The 18,241-nt window shown below is 41.6% G+C and overlaps 1 protein-coding gene across 2 annotated transcripts in view; it reads right to left on the bottom strand.

Annotated features, from left to right (window-relative positions):
• Nucleotides 1-9,626, bottom strand: part of PAK2 (p21 (RAC1) activated kinase 2) — a 53,574-nt gene extending 43,948 nt beyond the window's left edge. For both annotated transcript variants that reach the window (XR_009209341.1, XM_032171957.2), the window contains exon 1: nt 9,401-9,626. Coding sequence is in view for 1 of the 2 variants with exons in the window: in XM_032171957.2 (XP_032027848.1) it covers nt 9,401-9,587 (187 nt within the window). In the remaining variant the exon portion in view is untranslated. The remainder of the gene's footprint in view (nt 1-9,400) is intronic.
• Nucleotides 9,627-18,241: the final 8,615 nt, after the last annotated feature.

Here is an 18,241-nt window from a genome sequence, read left to right as displayed (position 1 = left end):
GAGTCACATGTTGACAAAAGGTACTGAAAAGAATTCTAAGTAGGCTACTGTCACATTCTCTAGGGCCACTACCTTTTAGACTGCTTTCAAGCTACAGTCTAAGGCTAAACAAATAAAAGAAACCCTTTATCTGTTTAAAAGGAAGACTCTTCTGTTTCTAGTCTAAGCATAAGTAATTCCTCCTTTGTTCTTTTGATGTGCAATAGCTTCAAATTCCATCACACAGCAGAGAATTCTCTAGGAAAGGGGTCCCCAGCCCCGGGGCCGTGGACCAGGACAGGTCCATGGCTGGTTGGGAACTGGGCGGCACAGCAGGAGGTGTGCAGTGGGGAGTGAGCATCACCGCCTGAGCTCCGCCTCCTGTCAGATCAGTGGCAGCATTAGATTCCCACAGGAGCGCGAACCCTATTGTGAACTGCGCATGTGAGGGATCTAGGCTGCACACTCCTTACGGGAATCTAACTAACGTCTGATGATCTGAGGTGGAAGAGTTTCATACCAAAACCACCCCCCGCCAGCCCCATAGAAAAATTGTTTTCCGGCCGGGCACGGTGGCTCACGCCTGTAATCCCAGCACTTTGGGAGGCTGAGGTGGGTGGATCACCTGAGGTCAGGAGTTCGAGACCAGCCTGGTCAACATGGTGAAACCCCGTCTCTACTAAAAATACAAAAAAATTAGCTGGGCATGGTGGTGCGCACCTCTAGTCCCAACTACTCGGGAGGCTGAGGCAGGGGAATTGCTTGTACCCAGGAGGCAGAGGTTGCAGTGAGCTAAGACCACGCCATTGCATTCCAGCCTGGGCAACAAGATGAAACAAAAAAAAGAAAAAAGAAAAATTGTTTTCCATGAAACCATTATCCCAGTGTCAAAAAGGTTGGAGACCACTCCTCTAGGAAATAGGCAGAGAAGTATGGGCTACTATTATTAACCTCAGAATTCTTTTTTTTTAATCAGAAAGGTTGTTTACAGATCTAAGTCATAACCAACCAGAAGTGAAGGTGCTTATAGGTTGAATAGCTAGATGTGAAAATTGCTTTAGTTAATAAAGACAATACCATTCAACTCTAGCTGTACGAATAAAGCTTATTTTAAAAAGTCAAATGGCTCACTGACATTTTCATTATTGAAAGTAGTAGACTAGTTAGGCCATTTCTCACTTGGGCTACTGCAAAAGCCTCCTAACTAGTTTCCAAGTTCACTCTCAGACTTCGAACAAAACCTACTTTCTATATACCTACCATTCTCTCCTATCTAAAACAGAGAGATGGCCAGGTCTTTCCCCTGTTTAAAAATCTGTAATGGTGCCGGGCGCGGTGGCTCACGCTTGTAATCCCAGCACTTTGGGAGGCCGAGGCGGGCGGATCACGAGGTCAGGAGATCGAGACCACGGTGAAACCCCGTCTCTACTAAAAATAGAAAAAAATTAGCCGGGCGTGGTGGCGGGCGCCTGTAGTCCCAGCTACTCGGAGAGGCTGAGGCAGGAGAATGGCGTGAACCCGGGAGGCGGAGCTTGCAGTGAGCCGAGATTGCGCCACTGCACTCCAGCCTGGGCGACAGAGCGAGACTCCGCCTCAAAAAAAAAAAAAAAAAAAAAATCTGTAATGGTTCCCCAGGAAACAGGATAAAATCTGAGCTGTGTAGCATAGAATACAAGGCCCTTTATGACCTGGTCACTGCCTACCTCTTCAGCCTCTTCTGCTGTCTGTAGTGCCTACATCCACCCTGCTGTAATTCTCTCTCCCTCCCTCTCTGCTTTCCAACAACACTGGGCGGTACTCAGCTCCATGGATGTGCTCTCATCCCTCCTGTAGGTGGGCCACTGAAACAGGCTCTTCCCCAGGCATGGAAAACACTTTGTAACTATCGTTTCCCTTACCCATCCTGCAGTCTTCAGCTCTATTATCACTTCCTTAGGAAGCCTTCCCAGACACTCCAGATTAGACACATGTTGTACACTACCTCTGTACCACTTTTCATAGCTTGTAATTCTATACCATGGTTTTAGATTGCTGTCATGGGAGCAGGGACACTATCTGCTTTATCACTCATCTCTGATTATTCACATAGTACACACAAGCAAGCATGGAAAAAAAGATCTGTTCCATCAAGTTGCCCTAAAACGGCACGATCCAAAAGGATTTCTAATTTTCTCAAGTTTTTTGGTGATGCCAATTAAAACCAGTAATTAATAACTGAAAACATCCTACAGTCTTTATTTTCTTTTTATAAAAATATTAGCTTTTTTTTTTAGTAAGGAAAGCAGTAAGGGATGTAAATTTTTTAGTGGAATAAAATGAATTATCTCTAGATCAGGCCTTACATTAGAGATGGCAAAAGTCTTACGGTCATTATGATTTTTAAAAAATGGAAATACAATTGTTTGCCTTTTAGACTCTTCTGTTTCAAGATGATGTACTGAGCACATACTGTAGTTCTCTCCCTTCTACACCAAATCCGAGTGTTTCACAGAATAAAATCCACGAGGAATGCTCAAGAATGAAAAGCAATTAGGATGACTAGCGAGAGAAGCAGCAGTCAGGATGTCGGTGGGAAAATGATTCTATAAACTGCTGCAGGTGGCTGAAACTAGAAGCAAGGTGGGTGGAAATGAGGGGACCCAGAGGCAACCACTAGGGTGATGAACGGGATAATCCAGTGAGAGCAGCAGAGCAGGTTATTTCTATGTTCACAAAAGCACGGATGTGTAAACATACACACAAGGTTCTCCCTCATTCCTAATGCTGAAAGCTGGGCCCCAGTGACTGGGCTGTGTTTCAGCTTCCAGGTAGGAGCAGTCAGTGTAAGAGGAAAGGGAGGTAGAGCTCCAGGAAACAGGAGGAATCAAGAAGCATCCTACCCTCCAAACATTCCACACATCTCTGTCTGAGACCGAAAACGACGTGCAACTAAACTTCCCTGTAAACAGGCTACGCAAAGGCTCTGCAGATTCTCCACCCTCAACTACAAAGGTGGATGCAATTCTCCCCCATTCGCCCTACAAAGTCTATAAAATTCTTTTTTTTTTTTTTTTTTTTTGAGACGGAGTCTCGCTCTGTCGCCCAGGCTGGAGTGCAGTGGCGCAATCAAGGCTCACTGCAAGCTCTGCCTCCCGGGTCCACGCCATTCTCCTGCCTCAGCCTCCAGAGTAGCTGGGACTACAGGCAACTGCCACCTCGCCCGGCTAATTTTTGTATTTTTAGTAGAGATGGGGTTTCACTTTGTTAGCCAGGATGGTCTCGCTCTCCTGACTTCATGATCTGCCTGCCTCGGCCTCCCAAAGTGCTGGGATTACAGGCATAAGCCACGGTACCCGGCCCGAAGTCTATACAATTCTAATCAAAGTAGCCACAGGTTTTTTTTTTCTGTTAAAGTACATGATAAACAGATTCTAAAATTTATAGAAAGATGCAAAAAGCCAAAGCAATTAACGGGATTCTGAAGAAGAATCTGGTTAAGAGATTTGTTCTATCAGGCATTAACAATCATTATAAGAGCCAGGTGCAGAGGCTCACGCCTGTAATCCCAGCACTTTGGGAGGCCAAGGCTGGCAGATAGTTTGAGCCCAGGAGTTTGAAACCAGCTTGGGCAACATATGAGCCTGTCTCTACAAAAAATACAAAAATTAGTTGGGCGTGGTGTTGTGCACCTGTAGTCCCAACTACTTGGAAGGCTGAGGCAGGAGGATCACTTGAATTTGGGAGGTGGAGGTTGCAGTGAGCCAAGACACATCACTGCACTCCAGCCTGGGTCACAGAGTGAGACCCCGCCTCAAAGAGAAAAAAAAGATTGTAAGATATAGTAATCAAGACAGGGTGCTATTATTAGCTCAGGTACAGACAAATAACCTAATGGAATAAAATAGAGAACACAGAAACAGACTCTCACATGGAAACTTGATAAATAATGGTGGTATAGGTCAGTGGGGAAATAGAAGACTCAATAAATGGGTCGGGGATACTATCCAAGTTTAAAGAAAAAAGTGAAAGTGAATCTTTTCACAAATATACAAAAATAAAATCCAGCTAGCTCAAAGATTTAAAGTGTAAAATGCAAGCTATAGAAAAAATACAGGAAAATGTCTTTATGACCCCAAGTTAGACAGAAATTTCTTAAAAAACAAAAAGCTCGAACCATAAAAAAGAGAAACTGAGGCTGGGTGCGGTGGCTCACGCTTGTAATCCCAGCACTTTGGGAGGCTGAGGCAGGCAGATCACAAGGTCAGGAGATCGAGACCACGGTGAAATCCCGTCTCTACTAAAAATACAAAAAAATTAGCCGGGCGTGGTGGCGGGCACCTGTAGTCCCAGCTACTCGGAGAGGCTGAGGCAGGAGAATGGCGTGAACCCAGGAGGCGGAGATTGCAGTGAGCCGAGATTGTGCCACTGCACTCCAGCCTGGGCGACAGAGCGAGACTCCGCCTCAAAAAAAAAAAAAAAAAAAAAGAGAGATTGAAGCCAGGTGCGGTGGCTCATGCCTGTAATCTTAGCACTTTGGGAGGCTGAGGCAGGTGGATCACAAGGTCAGAAGTTCAAGACCAGCCTGGCCAAGATAATGAAACCCTGTCTCTACTAAAAATACAAAAATTAGCCGGGCACAGTGGCAGGTGCCTGTAATCCCAGCTACTTGGGAGGCTGAGGCAGGAGAATTGATTGAACCTGGGGGCGGAGGTTGCAGAGAGCTCAGCTTGAGCCACTAGACTCCAGCCTGGGTGACAGAATGAGACTCCGTCTCAAAAAAAAAAAAAAGAAAAGAGAAACTGATCAATTCCACCATATCAAAATTAATAACTTCTATTCATTAAAATATAGTACTGAAAGGGCGAGAAGGCAAATCACATCTTGGAAGACCATCTTTAACATCATATAACTGGCAAAGGATTAGTGTATAGACTAAAACGAATGTTTATTAAAAGAAAACGAAAAAGCTAACCACCAAGTAGAAAAATGGATTAAAGACCTTGATATGGTTTGGCTGTGCCCCCACCCAAATCTCTTCTTGAATTCTCACGTGTTGTGGGAGGGACCCGGTAGGAGGTAACTGAATCATGGGCAGGTCTTCACAAGATCTCCTGGTTTTAAAAGGGGGAGTTTCCCTGCACAAGCTCTGTCTCGTTGCCTGCTGTCATCCACGTAGGACGCGACTTGCTCCTCCTTGCCTTCCGCCATGATTGTGAGGCCTCCCCAGCCATGTGAAACTGTAAGTCCAATAAACCCTTTTTCTTGTATAAATTACCCAGTCTCAGGTATGTCTTTATCAGCAGTGTGAAAACAGACTAATATAGATAGTGAACAGATATTTCTTTCTCTTGAACAGATATTTCACAGAAAGCACACAGGAATGGTCAATTAACCCGAAAAGAGGCTCAGTTTTTTGAGTAATCAGGGAAAGGCCAATTTAAAACACAATGAGCTACTATTTCACCCCTCCCAGAGTTGCTGAGGGTGCTCAGCAATGGGAACGCTCATCTTCTGTGGGTGAGAATGGACACTAAAAACTTTTAGAAAACAATCTGACAAACCTAGCCAAGTCACACACGGGAACAGCCTGTAACCCAGCAATTCTAATCCTAAATATACACCTCTGAATGACCTTTAAATCTTTGGTCAGGACCCACACCAAGAAATACATTTTATATCCTGACTCAGTATACACATAACTAAAACAAACTGTTTCACAAGACAACGTTTTTACTGTGTGCATAATACTCTGATTATATTATTCTAGTTCATTTAGTGTCGTCCCACCAATGCATTGGTTTTTAATATGAGCTGCACATCAGTATCATCTGGGGTATTTAAAAAATTAAAAACAAAACCAAAACTGATGCCCAGGGTAAGCCCCTAAAGATGCTGATTGCTGATTCAACTGGAATGAAATGGAGTTTGAACACAGATTTATTAAGCTTCCCAGATGATTCTAATTAGCAATTCAACAACTAAACTAACAGATCATCTGAAGTTTGAGAAGGTTTGCCCTACATCCAGTAAGATGTACATTCAAGATTATCCACAGCAACACTATTCATGAAAACAACCCAAATGTCTACAGATAGGAGACTGGCTAAATAAACTGCAGTATATTTACAGTGTAGCAATATACAGCAGCGAAAGTGAACAAACTACACCACACACACATCAACAAGTCTCAAAAGCATAAAGCTGAGTGAAAAGTATGTGGAAAAAATGCAGACAGCATAATTCCATTCATAAAAGGTTCCCAAACAGGCATGCCTAAACCATAGATATTTGAGGGTGCCTAGATATGTTATAAAATTACAATAAAAATGCAGAATGCAGAATGGTGGATATTGGGGACAAAGAGAAGGTTAGGATGGGGTATAGCAGATGGGGACTTCAGAGGTACTAATAAAATTCTAGGCTGGGTGGTAGGTACAAGGATGTTTTATATACATATATATATACATATACTTTTTTTTTTTTTTTTTTTTTTGAGACAGTCTCACTCTGTTCCCCAGGCTGGACTGCAGTGCCACGATCTTGGCTCACTGTAACCTCCACCTCCCGGATTCAAGTGATTCTCCTGCCTCAGCCTCCCGAGTAGCTGGAATTACAGGCATGTCACCACTCCTGGCTAATTTTTTTGTACTTTCAGTAGAGACAGAGTTTCACCATGTTGGCCAGGCTGGTTTTGAACTCCTGACCTCAAGTGATCTGCCTGCCTTGGCCTCCCAAAGTGCTAGGATTAACAAGTGTGAGCCACTGTGCCCAGCCTATATAAATATATACTATATATATTATATATTATACATACTATACATACACTACATATTATATATATTATACATACTATATATACACTATATATCCTATACATATATATACTATACATATACTATATAGTATATAGTATACAGTATGCATATAGACTATATACTATATATATATATAAAATATACTATTGTGTCTATGATGTCAACACAAAGTAAAAAATTAAAGCCAAATTCAATTTGATAGTGGTTATGGCTTATACACGGGTGTATCCATTTGTCAAAACTGTAGAGTTAATATTTGTGCATTTTGATAATTGTAATTTTATCTAAAAAATAAGTGGAGGCAGGATGACGGTAACTGCTGAAATTAGGTGACAGCATTGATTACACTGTTCTGTTTACTTTTAATATATTTAACATTTTCACTAACAATTTTTTAAGAGAAAGAAAAAACTGGGTAAGGCAAAGTTCATTTTTAGAGAGCTTGTAAAGTTTTAAGATCAACACTAAAAAGTTATTGGATGTTGACTGTAAACATAACAAAACAAAGACTTCAGAAATCACCACCACAAAGTGAACGAATATCAATGACAGCTATAAAGAACTGATACACCTAAAAGCAGTTAGAGTCCCCGCTAGGAAACCAATATGTTCACTCCCCCTTTCTTAGGGGGACCTTGAGTTAGCTACAGCTGGTAAGTAATTTGGGGAGAAAGAAATGAAAAGGAGGATAAAACTGGAAGATTCTCAAAATGATCAGAGAGGGGGATGCTCTTCCACACTGATGTTAACACAGTTCAGTTTGCTCACAAACGCTTCCACTACCCAAAATCAAGCACCAGACTGTCCACACTTTTTGTTTCATTTACTTTTCCGTGCTGTGCCCAAGTATACTTTACTCTATCGTGAGAATTTCCCTACTCTACCCTGGATTCTAGCTCTCCAGAGGGAAGGCAGAGCAACTCTTTTAGCAATTTTTTCTGGTGTTAACCTTTATCCTTTTTTTTTTCTGACTTCCATAATTTTAAATACCATGTTTACATTCCCATTTTTAGGTTTTCCCACTTTAAATATACTGACTGACTATTCCAATACACACTTCATTGCCTTCTTCCCACGCACAATTTTTGGTTTATTGCTTCATCTTCCTCTTTAACCTTTACCTAATCCAGCCTAAGTAGGTCTTTCATTCTCAAACATGTCAAATACACAACTTATCGCTTCCTTTAAATAAACTTTAAAAACATACTTCCATTAAGGCTTTTCAGTTATAACTTCACAAGAAAAATTAATAAAACAAAATTAGAAAGAGGTGATATACAATGAAATGAATGAACAGGTTTTCAACTGCTCCATGATTATGCCCTGTCTATGAATCTAAATTCTCCAAGACTTGATTCTTCATTAATACTAACTCAAATTTTCACCATTATATAATCTCACTTAAATGTGTATTAAGGGGTATTACATACAAAGCACCATTCATCTTCTACTTGGGTTTACCTCTCCATGTAGAATATTAAGAGGTGTATCTTTATCTTTGCTTATATCTATTACCAGCCATCAGAGCCATATTACCATGTTTAAGGTGATTAAACAAATGAATCCCTTACCCTTATTCTAAAATCCATTAGTGTCTGTAATCCATTATTTAATTCTAAAATCCAAAAATCCCTGAAAACTGAAGTTTTTTCCTCAAATTTGACAATAAAACTAATTTAGCAATTTCAACTTATTTGAGACTATTTATAGCCTTTATCCCACCTTTGTGTGACTAGACCAGTGGTTCTTTCTGTTTTTGAGACAGTCTGGATGGAGTGCAGTGGTATGTCCCTGGCCCACTCCAACCTCCCCATCCAGGGCTCAAGCCATCCTCCCACCTCAGCCTCCCAAGGAGCTGGGATTACAGGCATGTGCCACCATGCCCGGCTAATTTTTGTATTTTTGTAGAGATGGGGTTTTGCCATGTTGCCCAGGCTGGTCTTGAACTCCTGAGCTCAAGCAATCTGCCTGCCTTGGCCTCCCAAAGTGCTGGGATTACAGGCATGAGCCACTGTGTCTGGCCCAGTGATTCTTAATTGGAGCAATTTTGCCCCCAGGGGATAGGTCCCTGCAACAACAAATTATTTGGCTCCAAGATGTCAATAGTGTCAAGGTTGAGAAACCCTGAACTAGACATATACTTTGCTGAGGACACATCAGTCTGTGAGTACTGAGGCTGCCTCCGACACTCCTGAGGGCATTATAGAACACCTGGTAAAAGACAGTATTTACTACTCAAGAATCACAAAAACTCTTAATTCCAAAACACAGTTGGCTCCAGGGATTTCAGACAGCAGACTGTGGGCCCTATGTCACCATTCTTATAATAGCAGGTCTCCCTCAAATGTCACAAATCTCATTAAAATATGGCCAAGGTCTCAGAAAACAAAGGAGATGAACACAGAAATTCATTGGCCGTAACAAGTAGGGTTAAGAAACCAATTTACATTTTATTCTCTTTTAAAAATCACAATTTAAAATAAACTAGCTTTTTAAATAATGCCTGTATATTAGCATCGATTGTTTTCATGATCTGTTTTAATGTTCTCACCATAAAAGTTATCAACGTGGGTAACGTACAATAGTAAACCAACGCTGAGACTCTGAAACCCACGAGTGCTATTTACCTTTCTCTGTGCCTGAGAATATGGAGATGATTTTATGCCTGGGCTTTTTCTCTTCTGGAACAGAGGGCAAAGGTTTCAAACTGTGATTGGCTGACAAAGGGTCTTTGCCTCCAGTGCTAAAGATGGTGCTGCTCATTCGCACAGGAGGTGCTGGAGGCTTGTCTTCCAGTTCTCCGTTATCAGACATGATTCAGAATTATGAAATGGCCTGAAATTGGAAAAAATACAATTAGTAACAAAGTAAAAAGATGGCACAAACAAGCAAAAAACAGTAATAACTACCCCTGCCACAACTCCCAATTAGAAAATATTATCCATTTAGAGTGACATTTGCAAAATCTGGAAAAATCAGTGTGTAAAAGATGTAACTCTCTTGAGTTTACCCCTAACAAAGCTGGTAATGGTCAGCTGAAAAATGTTTGAAAAGTCAAATGGAAACATCATGGTATTACCAAAAGCTACTGATCTAATCAATGGATTCTAAGAGACCTTCTCAATAGAAAGACAGACAACATGAAATCTTTTTTTTTTTTTTTAATTCCAAAGAGGAAAAATATGTTCTGACCAGCAAATTATAGGATATCTTGGGGAGGTGCACCTCTAGAGCAGAGACAGATGCTTGGCTATTAAGGGTATCAAACAGCACCCCTCCAATCTGATTTCACTCCAACCTTGCAGTTACAACTTAGCCTTCACAGTAACTTTCCTAAAAAATTCTTATTTATTTTCAAGATGGAGTCTCGCTCTGTCACCCAGGCTGGAGTGCAGTGGCGTGATCCCAGCTCACTGCAACCTCTACCTCCCAGGTTCAAGCAATCCTCCTGCCTCAGCCTCCTGAGTAGGTGGGATTACAGCCGCATGCCACCACTTTCGGCTAATTTTTTTGTATTTTTAGTAGAGACAGGGTTTCACCATGTTGGCCAGGCTGGTCTCGAACTCCTGACCTCAGGTGATCTGCCCACCTTGGCCTCTCACAGTGCTGGGATTACAGGCGTGAGCCACGGCATCCAGACTAATCTTTGTATTTTTAGTAGAGATGAGGTTTCGCTACGTTGCCCAGGCTGGTCTCGAATTTCTAATCTCAAGTTATCCACCCGCCTTATCCTCCCAAATTGCTGAGATTGTAGGCGTGAGCCCCCACGCCTGGCCAAGGATTCTTAAAACAATGTACTGCTGATACAGTGCTTGGTCTCTGAAAATTTGACAACATAATTTACACAGATTAGTCTTTTGAGTTTTGCAGACAATCACAAAGGAGCTTGACCAATCTGGATATACTGACAAAATTAAATACAGAGCATGGCTGAAAGGCTGAGTGTGGCCACATCCCTCAGGTTCTGTGACACCTGTATATGCCCTGTCCAGGCAGCTGGGTAATCTGTCTTAGCTACATGTCTAATTCAGTGAAAACTTCAACCCTGCTTACCCATACTCCTAAGTATGTCCTTAAAAAAGTAGATGACACATACTTGAAATCAGCAGTAAAAGGGAGAGGATCCCTAACTTATACATATGAGTTCTGATACAAAACTATGTTAGAAAACAACATATTTTCCCACTAAACATGGTTTTGATTGGTAACTGGATCTTAATTTGATTCTAAGATTATTTAATGCATTTAAGCAAACAAAACCTTGCATATATACAATGAAAAGAATGCTAACTGTTCAGAACTTAAAAACAAATTTTTTATTTCATTTGAATGCTTATACCTGAAGAAAAGTGGGCATAATTTGAGAAGATTAGCCAGGCACGGTGGCTCACGCCTGTAATCCCAGCACTTTGGGAGGCCAAGGCAGGCGGATCACGAGGTCAGGAGATCGAGACCATCCTGGCTAACATGGTGAAACCCCATCTCTACTAAACATACAAAAAATTAGCCGGGGGTGGTGGCAGGCGCCTGTAGTCCCAGCTACCCGGGAGGCTGAGGCAGGAGAATGGCGTGAACCCAGGAGGCAGAGCTTGCAGTGAGCCGAGATTGCGCCACTGCACTCCAGCCTGGCGACAGAGCAAGACTCTGTCTCAAAAAATAAAAAAATAAAAAAATTTGAGAAGCTTATTCCAAATCTTACAGCTTTTATTTTCCTTGATGGGAGTGTGTCACTAGCACTATGGTATATTTTCTCTCTCAAAATGATTATTTTTTCATTCTACAAAAGAGGAAGAATAAAAAAAGGTAAAGGAGCAAAAACATTTCTAGGAGTGATATGGTTTGGCTGCATCCCCACCCAAATCTCATCTTGAATTCCCACGTTATGGGAGGGACCTGGTGGGAGGTAAATGACTTATGAGGGCATGTCTTTCCTGTGCTGTTCTGCTGATAGTGAGTACGTCTCACGAGATCTGATGGTTTTAAAAAGAAGAGTTTCCCTGCACAAGCTCTCTCTTTGCCTGCCGCCATCCATGTAAGATGTGACTTGCTCCTCCTCGCCTTCCGCCATGATTGTGAGGCTTCCCCAGCCACATGGAAATGTAAGTCCAATTAAACCTCTTTCTTCTGTAAATGGCCCAGTCTCAGGTATGTCTTTATCAGCAGCACGAAAACAGACTAATAGAGGGGGTAACTAGCTAGAGAAGGGCTGGGAAAAGGGAGTGAAAAAGATCTCTATCTCTGTGTGCAAAAGACTGTCTGGTCTAAGGAAGAAATGAGGGCAGGGGCTAAGGTGGTGCTGATGACATGCCCTAAAATGATTCTTCCGAACCAGCTCATGACATCATGTGGGATTTGTTTTGTTTTGGGTTGGGATGCAAGCAGGATGTAACTGGCTATTCCTGAGTATGGGCTACTACCAGTGTGCATTGTAAGAGGGGACCTATCTTGCTACAGGTAGAAGACAAAGCTCAGTCACAACATTGCAGCTGAGCACGGTGGCTCACGCCACACTTTGGGAGGCAAAGGTGGGCGGATCGCTTGAGGTCATGAGTTTGAGACCAACTTGGGCAACACAGTAAAACCGTCTCTACGAAAAATACAAAAATTAGTCAGGTGTGGTGGTGCACGCCTGTAGTCCCAGCTACTCAGGAGGCTGAGGCAGAGGAATCACTTGAGCCCAGGAAGCAGAGGTTGCAGAGCCGAGATCATGCCATTGCACTCCAGCCCGGGTAACAGAGTGAGACACCATCTCAAAAACAAAACAAAACAAAACAAAAAACAGGGCACAATAATTAGTGTAAAGTGACTATAAATCCTTTCCTCAAGGCTCCCACATAGATGGAACGTGAGTAGAAACTGCCAATGCACCTTCAATAATAATAATAAATCAGCTGCATGTTATCCAGTTTTTTGGTTAACAGCATATGTTCCAGAATCAGACTGCTTTGGATGGAATCCTGTTTCCACCACTGACTTACACTTCACCATGTCTCATGACTCCTTGAAGGAATGGCTGACTCTAGGCATGGGAAAGGGAAAATGGAAGATGAGCCCAGAGCATGCTATAGTGTCAGAAGGCAAGGGAGCACTTTAAAAGGATGAGGAAATGCCAAAGGGACACAGGAAAGATTTTCCATAGGCCAATGCTGGGATATTTGAGCAAATTAGTATACTATTAGATTATGACCCAAAGTATCAAATAAATATGTTATTCCATACTGACATAAATGAATGAATAAGTAAACAAATGGGAGAAAAGGAACAAATCTTTCTTATAAAAGAATTGCAAATAAAATAGGTAAACACATCTCCCTCCAGGAGTTTCAGCTTAATCCGTGTCTCCTCTTGAGTGAAGGCAGGACTTAGTGACTCACTTCCAAAGAAGAGTGTACGTCAAGGGAAAAATAACTTCGCAGTGAAAAAACCTGGCAAACATGCCTTATTAACCAAGTGACCACAGTTAACATCACCAGCGACAAGTCATGACAGTATTACTTATCCCCTAATCTAATGTGATGTGACGCAGACTTCACCTCTGTGGTATTCTTCCCCCAAACCCACAGCCCCAGCCTAATCACGAGAAAAACACCAGACAAACCCCAACTGAGGGATATGCTACAAAACTCCTGACCACTACATTCCTCCAAACTGTCAAGGACACGAAAAACAAGACTGAGAAACTGTAACCGATCAGAGGAGACACAACCATAAATGCAACGTGACCCCCTGGATTGGATTCTGAAACAGAAAAGGGGCACTGGTGAAACAACTAGTAGAATCCAAATAAATCCTAGAATTTGGTTAACAGTAAGGTACCAATGTTGGCTGCTTTGTTTTCACATACATATCACGGTTATGTAAGATGTTAATATTAGAGGAAGCTGGATGATAGGTGTACCGGAAATCTACTATCTGTGCAATTTGTCTGTAAATCTAAAATTATCCCCTAATAAAAACTCTATTAAACAGGGAGTAAGTCCTCGAAAATCAAATATAGAGCTACTATGTGACCCAGCAATTCCACTCCCAGGTATAGAGCCAGGAGAACTGAAAAACATATGTTCACGCAAAAACTTGTTCATAGAAGCATTCATAACAGCCAGAAGATAGACACGACCCAAATATCCATCAACTGATGAACGGATACACAAAATGTGGTGTACCCATAAGATGGAATACTGTTTGGCCGCAAAAAGAAGTACTGACAACATGCTGCAACATGGATGACCCTTGAACACTAAGTGGAAAAAGCCATCAAAGGCCACATATTGTAGGATTCCATTTCATATGAAATGTCCAGAACAGGGGCATCCACAGAGATAGACAGGAGTTTAGTTCATAAACACGGCTGATTAGTGAGTGGTTGCTAAGGAGCGAGGGAAATGAGATGTGGCTGCTAATGGGTATGAAGTTTCTCTGGGGGATGCAAATGTTCTGGTATTAAGACAGTGGAGATGGTTGCACAGCCTTGTGAATATACTAAAACCACTCAATTGTACACTTTAAAATGGTAAATTTTTGGCTATGCAAATTATATCTCAATATCTACTCACAGAATAAAGATTAAATGAACTAACAACGATTAAACGCTGCTGCAGTTGTTACCATCATTACTATTTATAAAACTCTGTGCTAGACATGAGAGAAAATAAACGGCGACCTGAGTCCTCTCTGAGAGTTCATAACCTACGGGGAAAGACCAACGCGCACTTGGTTTAAGTTAGCTCAGGCACTCCCTTTATTGGTATCTGCTCTCAACACAGGCATATTAAAGCTACTTAGCTCCTTCAAAGTAGCTGTTCTCAAAACATTTTGGCCACAAGACCCTTTACATTTGTCAACATTAACGAAGAGTCCAAAGAGTTTTTGTTGATGAGGGTTATGTTTATATATATTTACTGTATGAGAAATTAAAACAAGTTATTGGCTGGGCATGTTGGCTCGCGCCTGTAATCCCAGCACTTTAGGAGGCTGAGGTCGGGGAATTACTTGGGGTCAGGAGTTCGAGACCAGGCTGGCCAACATGGTGAAACCCCCGTCTCTACTAAAAATAAAAAAATTAGCTGGGCGTGATGGCGTGTGTCTGTAATCCCAGCTACTCGGGCAGCTGGGGCAGGAGAATCGCTTGAACCTGGGAGGCGGAAGTTGCAGTGAGCCGAGATCACGCCACTGCACTCCAGCCTGGGTGACAGAGTAAGAATCTGCCTCAAAAATACAAAACAAAACAACAACAACAACGAAAAAAGTTGTTTAAATAATTCATTTAAAAATAACAACAAACCCATTATATGTTATACATTTTTATGAAAAATGACTGTTTTCCAAAACAAAACAAGTTGAGTGAGAAGACTGATATTCTTTGACATTTCTGGAAGTCTTTTTCATGTCTGGTGTGGTAGAAGACAACCAGATGATCAGATCTGCTTCTGCATTCAATCTGTTGTGCTGTGTTGTTTTAGCAGAAGTTTATGAAAAAAATCTTGTCTTACGCAGATACCCACCTGAAAATGGAGGAGCATTTTAACAGCTTTCACATAATTGTGGATTTTCTTCTTTGGTATTACACTAAACCTGACCTTCCTAAAAGGTTAGCTGTGGAATCTGAAATCACAGCAATGAATCTTTTTGTACCCTATTACATTAAACCAATTGATTCTCTTGAATTTTGAATGAATCTGTTACCTATGCAGAAGTTTTACGATGTCATGAATTGCTTTTTGGAAAATACTGGTTCCCTGGGTTTTGAAGATACTCCCAATGTTGACACATTTCATTATGCAGTAAAAATAAAATCACATTCATTAATATCACCACCTATCTCATCAGAAAAGTCTTTCAAGTGCTGAGAAACTGCTAAAATCAACATAGCGGATACAAGTTTTCTAAAACTCGCTAATATTTGCTTGAAAGTCTAAATTATATCAGTAGCAACAAATTCTGTCACTGTTTTTGAGGGAATGTCTGCAAAATACGTAAGTCTGAACAACCAGAATTTGTGGGTCAGCTGTTCTTCCAAATAAAAAAAGGTGTTCCATGAAACAGAGGGCTGGTTTAGCTGTCTTGCAAAAGTGGTTATCTCCAACACAACGATTCATACTTTGGTATGCAGAAGTACCTTATGAGTACTTCCCATTTTGCTATATAGAATACTTGATCAATAACTTTATTGTTCCATTAAGTATATTATTACGTGAAACTGGCACTTTACTGCAAGCACTTGGCCATGGCCTTGGTATGGGTTAAAGTACGAGCAATTTGACCCACTTCTGCTTTTGCCCCATCAATCCATATGTCAACACAGTGTGAAGGCAAATAATGTGTTAAGAATATTCTGGGCCGGGCGCGGTGGCTCATGCTTGTAATCCCAGCACTTTGGGAGGCCGAGGCGGGCGGATCACAAGGTCAGGAGATCGAGACCACGGTGAAACCCCGTCTCTACTAAAAAAAAAAAAAATACAAAAAATTAGCTGGGCGTGGTAGCGGGCGCCTGTAGTCCCAGCTACTCGGAGAGGCTGAGGCAGGAGAATGGCGTCAACCCGGGAGGCGGAGCTTGCAGTGAGCCGAGATTGAGCCACTGCACTCCAGCCTGCGTGAAAAAGCGAGACTCCGTCTCAAAAAAAAAAAAAAAAAAAAAAGTTTTGACATCAGACTCCCCCACGGTATTGCAGACCACACTTTGAGAACTGCTGCTTTAAAGTGTACTCCATCTTTATACTTCACATACATACCCCAAATGCTTTGATGTTTTATGGAGGTGGCAGAAGACTCATACTGATTTCATCTTATACTCGATAGAACACATTTTAACAGAACAAATAAGCAACAGCTAGATTTCCAAGCTAGGGTACAAAAACCTCTTCAATCCTTAACATGTTGAAAACCCAAATGCGTGCAATGGTATTTACCATACTGCTTTTCATTACAGTATCAGAAAGGTCAGAAGGCTTTTTCACGGCTGAGCCAGAGAGACACTTTCATTCATGAGAAGCAATGCTAAATTCTAAGCAAATGACATTACACAGCAACTTTCAGAACACAGTCTTTCCTTACACTCTGATTATCCTTCAGTGGCTCACGCCTGTAATCTGAGCACTTTGGGAGGCTGAGGCGGGCAGATCACAAGGTCAAGAGATCGAGACCATCCTGGCCAACATGATGAAACCCCGTCTCTACTAAAAATACAAAAATTAGCCAGGCGTAGTGGTGGGCGCCTGTAGTCCCTGCTACTCGGGAGGCTAAGGCAGGAGAGTTGCTTGAACCCGGGAGGCAGAGGTTACAGTGAGCCGAGATCGTACCACGGCACTCCAGCCTGGGCCACAGAGCGAGACTCCGTCTCAAAAGAAAATAAATAATTTTTTTTTCTACTACTCAATGTTAGTATACTGTGCAGTAACTTTTTTATTTTCTGCACATATTCAGTCTAATAGAACTAAAGAGGAGCCAGAGCATTGCGTTTTTTGGAACTTTTTAGTGACTACACACTATCATTTTGAATGAGCTGTCTCAAGGAAATCCCAATTAACATGACTTACCCTTTAAGCAATACTTGCCTGAACAAAACCCTAATTTAATAGTAAACTTGAGTCAGAGATGTCCCTAATGAAATTATTCAAGATGACAAATATGCCGCAACAATTCTAATATACCACGAGTGGCTAGATCTTAGTAAATATAAACACAACCTTTGATACAATACTGATGCCTCTGCCAGCTGAGGATTTACCACTTCGTCTCTGGATCTCTCTCAGTCTCTATGTTTTCAGTTGTTGTTGAGTGGAAGAAATTCTATTAGGTTGGTGCAAAAGTAGTTTCTATTAATAGTAATGACAAAAACCGCAATTACTTTTGCACCACCTAATAACTAGCTCCCTAGAGGGTTTCTCTGTGTTCAGTTTTTTGTTGGGAGAAAGAAGTCAGAATTGGTTAAATGTACCTTAATTATCATGCGGAAGTTGACTAAAAGTAACAAGTGCTATGACTCTCCCTGGCTACACATCATCCTGACTAGCTGCCCATAACCTACAGACCGAGGACTAAACTCTGGCATCAGGGCCACTGAACTCCGAACTGCTGAGTCAATCTCATCTCCCGTGACTGCACCACGTCGATCCTATGCCTCACGTTCCTCAAATACACCAAAGGCTTTCCCGGCCTAAATAATTTTCACGTATCTATTTCTGCATTCTTAGCTTTTCTTTTTCCCTTTATCTACCCACCCAAATCTTTCAAGGCTTAGTGAAAATGATTTCCTTCCTGAGGTCAGTCCTTGCCCAAAAAGATCCCTTACATCCTCTAAACTCGAGTTACACAGGAAAAGAAATTCAGACGGTATTAAGATTGTCAAGGATTAAGTCATCTAGTCCATCTGCCTTGTTTTATATGTGAAAAAAACCAACTTACCAAAAAGTAAGTGGTTAGCCTAAAGGCACATACATCTAATTACTAACAGAACTAAGACTAGAACTCAA

Source organism: Hylobates moloch, unplaced genomic scaffold (assembly GCF_009828535.3).
Source record: "Hylobates moloch isolate HMO894 unplaced genomic scaffold, HMol_V3 SCAFFOLD_13, whole genome shotgun sequence".
In the NCBI taxonomy this organism is placed as follows: domain Eukaryota; kingdom Metazoa; phylum Chordata; class Mammalia; order Primates; family Hylobatidae; genus Hylobates; species Hylobates moloch.
Note: the sequence above shows the minus strand (reverse complement) of the source record. Positions and strands in the feature narration are given on the sequence as shown.